The 12,684-nt window shown below is 40.4% G+C and overlaps 1 protein-coding gene across 4 annotated transcripts in view; it reads left to right on the forward strand.

The window, feature by feature from the left end:
* POLL (DNA polymerase lambda) overlaps positions 1-8,969 on the forward strand; it is an 18,656-nt gene extending 9,687 nt beyond the window's left edge. For 3 of the 4 annotated variants that reach the window (XM_069980175.1, XM_069980174.1, XM_069980177.1), the window contains exons 8-9: positions 6,717-6,885; positions 7,236-8,968. In XM_069980175.1, the coding sequence (XP_069836276.1) occupies positions 6,717-6,885; positions 7,236-7,597 (531 nt within the window). In that variant the 3' untranslated portion in view covers positions 7,598-8,968. Of the gene's footprint in view, positions 1-6,716; positions 6,886-7,235 lie in introns of all 4 variants that reach the window. The other variant, XM_069980173.1, reaches the window with a different exon arrangement.
* The last annotated feature ends 3,715 nt before the right edge of the window (positions 8,970-12,684 follow it).

The following is a 12,684-nucleotide window of genomic DNA, read 5'->3' on the forward strand; positions in this document are numbered from 1 at the left end:
ACTATGAGAGTACTCAGAAAGGTTCTACTGGAAAACCGTGAGTCCTGGCATTTATGTGGTTGCCATTTTACATGTACCTCAAACCTAAACCTTGTACAAACTAAGTACACCTTTTCATGGCAGATGTGCTCCCTACTGACAGTGGCCTCTCACATGGCACTATTGTTTGTTTCCACCCTCTTTGTTCAGGGATAGTAAGAGGAACATGGAAGACTTCATGGTATTAAATTCAATAACTTTCAAATTCTCAACCTACAGGATGTGCTGTAAAAACAAATTCAATCTATGAAGGTCAAAGTTCTTACTTACAGAACTTAAAGTGTCACTGTCGTTATAACTTTCAAAATTCAAATCAACAGCAGATGTGATATAAAGCAAGTTTGCAATATACATTCATTATTTTTGTTGTTATCATGCTGTAAAACAAAGCTGTACTTACCAGAAATCCAGGTCCAGTCTCCAGAAGGCAGATTTTCTGGTGCTGGTTGTAAAAAAACAGACTAAACACAGGAATTCCGTCCAGTACAGAGAGTCACGAGTCAATGTGTTTATCAGTCACATGACTGCCTCCTCTCTGTGAGCGGTCAAATGACCTGGAGAACACAGGACTTCATGTTTTCTGACACTTTGAGAAAAAAACAGGAAGTGCCGTGTTTTCCATGATAACTAAAAAAAAATTAATGAATGTATATTGCAGACTTGCTTTATATCACATCTACTGTTGGTTTAGATTTTGAAAGTTATAACGACAGTGACCAGTTGTTAGAATCATGTTTATATTTTAAACATATTTTTAAAGAATTATTGGTGATGTTATTTGATATTTTCCATTTTACTAAGAATATTTAAGAATAATCCTAAAATCTTGCCGTTTTTATTTTGGCCACTAGTCTTAAAAGTAAGCTGAGACATCTTGTTCTGTACAGATCGTTTCCCAGCGATGCCCTCTTTATCATCACAGACAGGAGAGTACAGTGACTTCAGTATATAGATAATAGAGGTACACATAGCAGCTGTTGCTCACAGCTCAGCATCCTCTCGTAGAATAAGCCCACTAAACATGCTCAACAATGTGTCACATACAAAGAATAAGGTTTGGAGATGTTTGTTGTGTCTATTTTTATGAGGCTTGCTGGAAAGCATCTCACTAAATGTTGTTAGAAACAGCTCAGGTAAACCGGCAGCCCCCATAATAATAAAAGAAAAAATTAAATAAAAAATATAAACAGATTAGATAAAAAGAACATGTTCCAGTATCTGGGCGATACATTCTTTAAAGGGATTTTTTTACTATTGTGTTAACCTCTTCTAGACTGCCCACTGATGGCAGGCGGTTCAGGTTCTCAGTCTGCAGTGACGTCTTTTGGTGTTACTGCAGTAGAAGGGGGTAGCGGCTCCAAGGCTACTCTTCCACTAGGAACTGGAAAATGTCACATACAGGCATCCTCCCTTCAATCCTACTTGTTTAAACTTAAAGTGCCATAGTCCATGACCGCAGCATGATCAAAGTGGATTTCTGTAAGTGTAGCCCTTGCAGCAGCATGTGACACAGAGACATAGACAAAGTATAAGCATACATGCTAATGCATCATAACTATAAAATAAAGTTATTAAATAGTAATCATATATAAGGATAAAGAAAAAAGAGAATCAAAAAATTTATAACGTTTAAAGAAGTATGAAAGGAACCCTAGAAAACAACGCTAAAAAAAATGGGAAAAATAAGTTGGTCACTTAGGGGTTAAAAGGTGCATAATGTACATTGTTTATTTCCTTGTTTATTTTTTATATTCCATTGTTTTACTGTTAAGGTCCCCATACACCTGCAAGCAGTGGGTTCGGCCATCAGTCTAACATGTATGGGGCTCTCCCGAACGGCCACCGAAAGATGATGTTGGTGGTGATAGGTATGGGTGTGATGGAAAATAATCATCCGACCCCTTTGTTCTGGGAAAGATAAGTCCCAGCGAGAACTCTGTTGCTTCGGCTTACCCCTCCCTTTAGAGAACGCATGACTGCTCATGTCATAGGAACACAGGAACGCCCATTAGGCATGTCAAAAGTTGTTGATTACAGCAAGTCTCGCTACCGAGACTCTCTGCAATCAGAAGATATAGCCCAGGATGAGTGTGATGGCCGTGTAATCCATTCCCCAGCCGCTCGCTTATTCTAATACTTTAGCCTCATAGACTATAATGAGGCTAAACTATCGGAGCTAGTGAGCAGCCGGCTATATCTCCTGATCGCATTGAGAGCCGCTGCGATCAATAACGTTTGACATGCCTGATGACATATCAAAAGTTGTTTGTTTTGGCAGCAAGAGGGGGATTCTGTCTCATCAGTGTATATATTTCTGTACGCCTTTTAATAGCTGTACACACATTTTACTTTTTTTTTCACATTTTGATAATATTTACTATCCTGGATTGTATTCAGTATATGAGAACATATACACGACTCTACGCTCATCCTCCCCATCTGCGAATGTTAAAAGTTCTTCTCTTTGTCATTAGATGTTGCTTTAGTATTGCAGTGATTCAGTGCCTAGACCGCAGCCATTTCTCAGAGACAAGACCCAGGTCATGCAGGCGCAGGTTTTCCCTGAGATCTGCCTCTCCGTCACAGATGGAGGGGCCGGAAGGTTGGGAAGGGCAGATATTTCAGCAGCAAGGGGTGTTATAACATGTACAGTTATGTTCTTAACAGTTAAACTCTGGGTTATACTGCCTCTGAATAAGGACTTGGGGTATTGGTGGACATTAAACTTAACTTTAGTGACCAGTGTCAGGGAGCTGCTACAAAGGCTAACAAACATGGGATGCATGAAAAGAGCATAAAGGCTTATAACAAGAACAAAGCATTGCCTCTGTACAAGTCACTGGTCACATCATTCATGTAATACTGTGTACAGCTCTGTGCACCCTTATATAAGAACTGGAGCAGGTGCAGAGGAGGGCAGCCAGGGCCATTAGGGGAATGGATGGGTTACAGAACTAAGGGTCCTATTACACAGAGCGATTTTTAATGATTAACGCTCGCAAACGAGATTATTTATCGTTAACCTGAAATCATTCACCATATTACACAGAACGATAATCGTTACTATGATCGTTTATTCCTTCTGATCCCAGCAAAACAATGTGCAATTACACTGAACAATTAGTGAACAACATTAGGGAACTTTTTGCGAACGATTAACGGTAATTTTAGGTTCAGATCTAAATCAACGACACACGAACGATTTTTCGATCGTTGGCTGCAATTACACAGAACGATTATTGTTAAAATTCGAACGATATAACGAATTTTCACACGATAATCGTCCCATATAATAGGGCCCTAAGACAGGGGATCAATAGACAAGTAGAAGGAAGGACTGGATGCTGTTCTTCAAAAATATATTACAAGCTGTGGTCACTAGATTTCTAGTGATAGGATATTGATCCAGGGATTTGTTCAGATTTTTGGAGTCGGGAAGGATTTCCCTCCTGTAATATGTGGCATTTTAAATCTGCCTCATCGGGGTGTTTTGCCTTCCTCCGGATCGTCACAGTAGGTTTATAGAAGTAATGCACATAGTGATTTCGACTGCACCATTAGCCAGCAATGGATCCTATGGAAACTTGTCCTCCTAACCTCTGCGTGTGTTTCTCTACATATATGAGATGGGTTGTAACACCTGTAGGATATCAACCAATCACATTCCAGCTCTTACATATTCCAGTGCATGGAAGAAAAAGAAGGGAGTGAGCTGGTACTGTTGTCTGCACTAGTTCTTGCCTTCTGGTGACCATGAATACACCTCAATACAACCAAGGTGCCTAGCATGCAGCGGGGACACAATAGATGGCCGCATTGTCACTTTGTTCATAAATTGCTGGCAACGTATGAACAAATTCCTGGGCTCCTTTGCCAAGGCTAAAGTTGATTAAAATAAGGTTAAACTACATCTGAGATCTTTTGCTGCTGGGAATGGAACCAGAAGACATGATCAAGCTGTGCAGATAAACTCCGCTTTTGTTTTCCGGCTATTTGTGCCTTTAGCCTCTGCAATTTCTTTCTCTTCTATTATGCGGTCACAACATTAATATATTCTGTTAAGAAAGGGGTTTTCTCTCCCACAAGCTTCTATAAGAACACGGCTCTTTGTGATGATCATCAGGACACACTATTTCAAAGACAGTCTGTTGGAGAAAATGAAAGGCAGCGGAGTTCGAATGTTGGTGTTGAGTGACAGGATCCCTTGGGGTGGGTTGGAACGAGTCGCTTTATGTTACACCTGCATACCCCCATCACCGTGGAAGCATCGGTCATTGCGACGCTGTCACTCAGCCACACAGCCTGACCTCAAAGAATGTGCACCAAACCGGACCCCACTGAGAAACTTGTTCCCATGCGTATGATTAAAGGCCAAAGGCTGCGTCCCCCCCAGAAACACCCCTCCTTTTTTCTTCAAACACGGTTGTCACGTAAAAGATTTTCAAGAATGACTTTCCAATTTCAAGTACCTTTTTTCTCTCCTCCCCATCTTTTGAAAAGTCAGCCAGGTTGTTGTGGCTGCTGTTGGAGGAGGACCCGGGCCCTATTGTTGTTGTTGATTGGATTACTCGTCCTGGGTCTCTGGGCCCCCGTGGGTGCTACACAGGAGAAAGAAGGGATTAAGGGATTAGCCACTGTCCTTGCTGTATGTCGCATCAAGATCTTGGGGGGGCTTTGCACTCAATTGCAGTGTAGCAGCTCTTCAGAAATCTTCATTAAAAAGAGACAAAATATGCATTAGAAAAGAGTTGTGACCTTCTTAAGCATGTCACCGGCACACAAGACAGAACTAATGGGTTTATTCTGCTAATGAAAGATGATCCGTAATTGTTATAAGGAGATAAAGAGAAAGACGACACAGAAAGGGCGATATCGGGGGACTACAGACCCTTTAGTGTGTCATTGTTTGTCACATCTGGGAAACGGCTTACACACATATGTCACTGGCTATTCACCCATCGCCATTTCATTTAGACCTATTCTTCACCACTAGCCATCGTAAAATAAAACGTTACAGAGTCAGCCTTTAAAAAGAACTGGTCAGCAGAACCTATTCTATCAGTGCAGATGTGTGTCTATATAACACAATACGGACCCGTACTCACTGGAGGATTATAGTAATCTGGCTGCCAATAGCCCAAAATGTATATAAATTCAGTGTATTTATCTAAAATTGTTCATTTAATGGGTTGTCTCATGATGGACATTTCGCGTGGATTCACAGAAAGTGATAAAAGTCTTAAGCACTGGGACCCCCTCCAGCTACTAGGGCAGGGATCATTTTTACTGCCTCACCATAGAATAGAGGAGTGATTGACCTTGTGTTCTTTTACTCAATTTAATGTGCTTGGGGTTTAGTTGGTCAATGCAGCAAGGGCTGTCTCCCTCAGTCCCATACAGTTTGAGGCTATGTTCACACAACTTATTTTTTCGTAAAAGTCTGGGCGTTGTTGCCGATTGCAACAACGACCGTGCTTAATACGAAAATATACGTTACCTTGACTTCTATAGAATCACGGCCGGAGTGTACACACATAGTATACGCTCCGGCCGGGATCCCTAGCGGCGCCGTAGAAAAAACTGACATGTCAGTTTTCTGCGTCCGCTATTCATTGAATAGTGGCCGCAGAAAAACCTGTCAGTGGACACCGTGGAGCTCCATAGTGTGCAGTGGTTAGCTCTGATGCTGGCATGCACTGATGCGCCCACATCAGAACTCTGCGGCCCTAAAGATCATCCAGCCAGTACTGCAGTACCGGCCGGGATGATCTTTTCAGAGACCGGCCGGGTCACGGAACAGCCAGTCTCCGCACACAATGTAAAAACAGTGATGATCCCCACTTAGCGCCCTATTACACGGGACGAATATCGTTCGAAGAATTGTTAGATTGTTCGGATTGGAAAGATAATCATTTAGCGTAATAGCAGACAACGATTTCTCGTTGGTCGTTTGATAGATTTTGGACCTATTTTTATTGTTGATTGTTTGCAAATCTTTGCATGTTAAGACATAGTTTGCAGTAGCGACGAACGTAATAGCGACGACAAGACGACCGCAAGAACGATCATAAGTAACGATCATCGTTCCGTGTAATTGGGTGAACGATTTCAGGTCGTTCACCATAGCGTTCGCTAGCAGAGATCCTGTCATAGTGAATATAGCTTAAAGAGGTTGTCTAGGGGACGGAAGACGTGAAAGGGGTTATCCAGGCTACAAAAAAACTTTCTCCCAGAAACAACACCACTCCTGTCCTCCGTTTGGGGGTGGGTTTGGCAGCTCAGTTCTATTGAAGTCAAAGGAGCTGAATTGTAATACCACACATAACCTGGGGACAGGGGTGGTGCTGTTTCAGCAAGAAAGTAGCTGTGCTTTTTCTAATCCCGGATAACCCCTTTAAGTCTAGTTGCAAAAGGTATAATAAATTAAAAAAAAAAAAAAAAAAACACCGTCCCAAATGACATTCATTATAATAAATTAAATTTACTGGATTAAAGTAAAATCTTTAAAGCTGCAAAACCTTTTTAGTTCATCATCTAACTTATAATATATTGATGTTTAGTAACTTATTCCTGTGATGCTACTATATTATATAACTGTGACTGTGCACTATCCCAGCATCTACCCAGTATTCTGCATTAAAGAAATGGAACAGTAATTTATGCTTTTTTTATGTCAGGTCAGAAAAGCTGCTAAAGCGATAAACCCAGAGTTGCTGAGCGTGGCCTGTGGCTCTTTCCGGCGACAGAAAGCGACGTGTGGCGATGTTGATGTATTAGTTACGCATCCTGATGGCAAGTCTCATAAAGGAGTTTTTAGCAAACTGATTGACAGCCTTAAATTGCAAGGTAAGAAAATCCTTACTGTCCATCACATAAGAGAAAAACATATATAACCTGACATTAAATACCAGTCTGTATCACAAATCAAATCCTAACAATGTTATAGATCCCTGTGATGAGTTGGAGCTGTACTTAGTTATTAGGCAGCAAACAGGAACCAGCGCCCTGGAGTCCATGACGGCGAGCCCTGTAATTTCCACGTGTTAATCATAACTCCTACGTCCCATTCATTTCTGGATTTCTTTCACCTGCTATCATGGAGCTCACAAATAACAAGATAAATGGCCTTTTCTGATTAAAGCTACCAAGTGAATATTTCATGTTACTTTCCTTTCTTTTGTGTTTGATCCATCCAGGCTTCTTAACTGATGATCTGGTGAGCCACGAGGAGAACGGAAATCAGAAGAAGTATATGGGTGTATGTCGCCTACCAGGTCCGGCTCAGAGGCACCGTAGACTGGATATCATCATTGTGCCTTATGGGGAGTTTGCCTGCGCTCGGTTATATTTCACCGGTTCAGCTCACTTTAATCGCTCCATGCGAGCTCTTGCAAAGACCAAGGGCATGAGTCTGTCTGAGCATTCCCTTAACAAGGGTGTGGTACGAAATGGAAGCCTGAAGGTTAACCCTGGATATCCTCTGCCGACACCGACCGAGAGAGACGTGTTTGAGATTCTTGGGCTTCCTTACAGAGAGCCGCATGAAAGAGATTGGTAGATCTATCTATAACTATAAGGAAAGAATATGTCAGCTCTGGTCAACAAATAACTCGTCTTTCAGCAATTCATATGAAATAGGTTCCTGTGTTGATCCTCATAAGAACCCAATGATCAGCGAATTTTCAGCTGATAGAGTCTCATGTTTCTAAGTCATACATGGTCACTGGAGCCACCCAGGGCAAGAGAAAGCCTGTGCACTGGCTCTTAAAGGGATTGTTTATTGAACATTTGTTTTTACAAAAGTTGTTTTTAAAGGCTGGGAATGTTTACACATGCAAAAAAAAAAGTTGCCATATTCCCCCTTTTCCACAATATTTGTCTGGTTTCCTGCTTGCTCTCAACACAGAAAATGTGACAGCTCTGGCCGTACCAGGTCACTGCTGAGGTTACTGATTAGATACAGCAATCATGTGACCTATGTCGAGAGGGATCAGAAGGTGGACGTAGTCTGTGGACCAGGCAGGGATCAGTACAGTGGGTATAGCTACTACTTTATATGACTTTGAGCCTTTCATAAAAACAACAGGCATATGATAAGAAATAATTATTGACCAATTCTAAATGCAATGTTATTCTATAATATCACTGACCGTCCAGAATCCTGAATGTATGGTGACGCTTCATCTCATCGCACAATGTTTCCATTTACTGACAGCTATGACAGTTATGTTAGCGGGTGTAGCATGTCTGGATTAGGGTCCCCCCCTATGTTATTACTTGTTTACAGCAGAATGCACTATATGTTGTATACAACACCATTACACAACTAGTAATAATGTATTACATTACAATATTTGTTCTTGCACTTTATACTTTAACATATGAATGTGAACATGATTATTTTTGTTTTCTATAATGCTTTTATGTAGACCTCCAGCTCTCCTGACCTGTCGGTTTCAGTAAACAGAAACACCAGATAGAAACCCGACGGATCCCTTTGAAGTCAATGCAGTCTCTCCGGATGCGTTTGACTCCATTGGTGTCCATTTTCCAGCTCAAACCCAGCCCCCAAACAGCTCCAAGCCTAACCTGCTCAGGGGATTTAGCTCATCTGTTTTACTGCAGTATGTTCAAATCATGGTCAAGGCACGTTGTCTCTTCATTGTATTCATTTTCACTCATCACTTTGGCAAATATAGTCTCATAGCAAAATTAGCAAATGGTATTTGCAGTTTATGCTTTTTACTTTTAATCTTGCACTAATTTTATACAAGGTCTGAAGTCTCGTATAGATTTTTTTTTTGCAAAAAAAATGTAAGATTGAAGGCTGTATTTTTTGGATACATGAAGGGTTTAAATCTGATGAAATTATGTGTACATTATATGCTTTGTCCATAATAAAGTAAACTGTGCCCAATTAAGTGATCACTTTTGGAGATGTGGTAGATTCAGACTATGCTGACTAAAAAAAGGCAAAAAAAGAGTAAAATAGAATATTTGCTTTATTGTTTTTTTAAAATCCTGTAGCTTAATGTAAACAGCAGCTGAGCTGCAGTAACCCTGTTTGGCCACTACATGGAAAATGGAGCTAGCTGCTTCTGGCCCGTTCACTGTGTGGTTTGGACGACAAACAGCTGCTCAGCAGGGGTAGTATTCTTTTTACATGTTGTTCTTAAAGGGGATCAAAAAGTTGTTATATCTTCTGTAGAAACATTGCTGTTACATTCAGTCTAAACTGCTTTATTTTAGATTCTAAGCGATCTATAAAAACATTCATAGATAGAGAAAAGCTACCCCAACTGTGGTAGAAAGGAACACCACCGACATCTATAGCAGGACATGGCTTTAACAATGACAAATTTAGCAAATGTTGATAATCTTTTGTATGAAACACCAAGTTCAGTCCAACTAAAATCTGTGATATCAGTTGTAACATTCATACGTTGGTCAATTGTTTTCTCACCAATAGTGGTTAATGTTATAATCTATGTCTGGGGATCTCCCCTACAAAAAGATATTAATGAAATAGAATGGTTCCAGAGACTGCTACAAGAATGGTGGAGGGTCTAAAGCATAAAACCTAACATTTTGCTCATGCGGCAGGATACCCTTTCAAAATGTGGCAGGTTCACTGCTAAATCATGGAATGGAACTGCCGGGAACCACCATAGCTTTGCATTGTAAGGTTATTTTGCTTCCTACAGTTTTGTACACCGATTGCCTTAAGAGTGGACTATGAACCTGCTGGGTTTTAAAACAGAGATCCTGCTACATGATTGAAAAAATAGGTATCCTTTAAGGAAATAAACTGAATAGTCTTGAGGAAAGGGGGGACATGATCGAAACTTTTACATAAGTTACATGGCCAAGTAAAACTCAGGAGGGGAGTGTTTTTAATTAAAAAAAAAAAAAAAGGACACAATCTGAGGTTAGTTGGGGGAAACAGAAGGAACATGAGAAAATATTACTCTACTGAAAGAGTAGTATACACTTGGAACAAATTTATGCAGAATCCACAATAACTGAATGTAAACCCGCCTGGGAGAAACATACTGTATTTTCCTCCGTATAAGACTTCTCAAAAGTCAGGGGTCGTCTTATAGGGCAGGTGCCGAAAACCTTTGGTCCGGACTGGAGAATCTGTGGTCGCTGCATACTGTGGGGGAGCTAAAAAAAAAAACTACTATGTCTTCTATGACTTTTATGTCTACAAAAAGTAGTTCTGCTTTGTAACCATTCCGATCCCCTGCAAAAGTCAAAAACTTTGGAACACTTAAAAACTTGACATGACTTTTTCTAAATAAAACAAATCCAATACTGCAGGGGGCGATTCATAAGGTAATTTTCTTCCTGTGGACCATACAGTAGGGTTATAGGCTGGACATGATGGACCCTTATCAACTATGTAAGCAGAACTTTAAGGTCCTCTAACACCCTCCACTGTCATTCTTAGACTTTAATTTTCAGAAGCAGCAGCAGGGGATTAGTAGTGTGAAAGAGAAACTCTGTGTAGTCTTCTTTATTATAAACCTTTATCTGCTCCTTTTCATACCGCTCCTTAAATATATACTAAGGACATAGGAAAGAGATTCTAATAATTGTCTCCAGAGAACCTGATGGTTTTTATAAATCACTGATCTGATTTGTCCTCTATTTGATTGGTAGTTTAGTATTTTTCTCAACTTTTTTTAATTTTTTTTGTTTTAGCTTTGCAAAATTAGATCTTTAAAAAGAAATAAATTGTGTAGAAGAACGAGGCTCACACAGCAGCCACGAAGGTCAGCAGATTGTAGAATAATGTCATTGACAAGGCTACGTTAACCCTCACACAATGGTTCTTCAAAGAACAAGGCAAAGTCATTAAATCTTTTATGAGCCGCTGTCACAAAGTGCAGGTCCAGGTGCATAAATTGACAAGTAGGTGGCAGGCTTTTTGCTGTGGTCGGAGTAAGTCACGGTTTAACCTGGGACATCACACAGCCTTTACAGAGAGGCCAATAAAATGCAGTATTTTACGAAGCTCTGAACCTCTCAAAGGGGGTTTTCTATTGTCATGGACGGTGTGGGAAAGGTGAACTGGTGGGCTGGGGGTGTGCTATTAGCATTCATAAAAACCCAATTGGAAGAAGAAGAATATGAAAGATGTGATCACACTTACACAACAAAACCCGACACTGATGAGTGTTTTCACACGTCATTGACTGAGAGGCTCAAGTAGGGGATTAAACCCATAAATGCATGTAGAGACCTCTGCTGCTGGTCAGCTGTGCCGTCCAAGGGTTTCTTATGTAAAGTACCTCTGTGTACACTGCTGGTAATACTTTCCCTCAGTAGTGGATAAACCTGTAGCCCCCGTAAGGGTCCTATTAGACAAAGACGATTAGACGATTTTTAACAATTAACGATTGACGATAAACAATCGCAATTGAGATTGTTTATCATTAACCTGAAATCGTTCACCATATTACACCGAAGGAATGTCATCAGTTACGATAGTTACAATGATCGTTACTGCGATCTGTTACTCCATCTGATCCCAGCAGAAGAAGGAACGATTTGCAATTACACTGAACGATTAGTGAATAGATGCGGAATTACAGCGAACGATTAACGATGATTTTAGGGTCAGATCTTAAAAAAAAATCAACGACACACAAAGGATTTTTCATTCAAATTCGAAGGATATAACGATTTTCCACGAGAGGGCCCTAAGAGCAGCCCTGATCTGACTGCAGGCCTGATGAGCTGAACTAAAGAACCATAGGGATCTATGATAGTTTTAGGGTCCTATTACACAGGATGATTATGCCGCGTTTACACGGAGCCATAATTCGCCCAATCGAACGATTAACAATTTCAAAGTAACAATGTGTGTTTTATGACGATCAGAGTTTTAGACGGAACGATATATCGTTTGGAAAAATCGTTATTGTGATCATTTTAAGATCTCTTAAGCCCATCTTACACATAGGGTGAATCGGTGAAAGACTGTTTACACAAAGCGATCTGCAAATTTTTAGCAAACGACCAACAACAATTTGAGAACGTGTTGAAAGATCGAGCTTGAGAAAGACCATGTAGGTTGAAACGTCGCTGTTGTGTATGTGCCATGAGGTAATAAAGCACTTTTTGATTTTTGCACTTTAAATCGCCTGGATGCTGTTACTTTTTCTTTTTATATATTTATAGTTTAACAGCATACCTAGGCTTTATTTACACTGTATTCATGGTCTTCATTTGCCTTATGGTTGCAATATTGCCCATACACTATGGTTCTAAACACAGTGTAATGTGAAAGAGTGCAGCCTGGTTGCATAGGGAAAAGCTGTTTTTTTTTTAAAGCAAGAAAGCTAATGTATACCAGCCCGTATGCCAATTAGTTACTCTTTTGCCATCAATTGGGCCAATAAGAACACATTTGGTGAACACATTGGGTAACCTTCTGGCTCATCCACTATATACATACATAGGATGGGTTCACACTGCAATCAGGCAGTACATTGGAGGTATGTGCCAGTATAGAAATGGATGCAGACATGTATTCTGGCAGGCCTATTGTGCTTAATGGACTAAATGTAATCTAATATGGACTATGTTCAGCCCATTGTGGGACTCAAAAGTGTGGTCTGCTGCACTTGGGTCCCA

This window comes from Dendropsophus ebraccatus, chromosome 8, assembly GCF_027789765.1.
Source record: "Dendropsophus ebraccatus isolate aDenEbr1 chromosome 8, aDenEbr1.pat, whole genome shotgun sequence".
Taxonomy (NCBI): domain Eukaryota; kingdom Metazoa; phylum Chordata; class Amphibia; order Anura; family Hylidae; genus Dendropsophus; species Dendropsophus ebraccatus.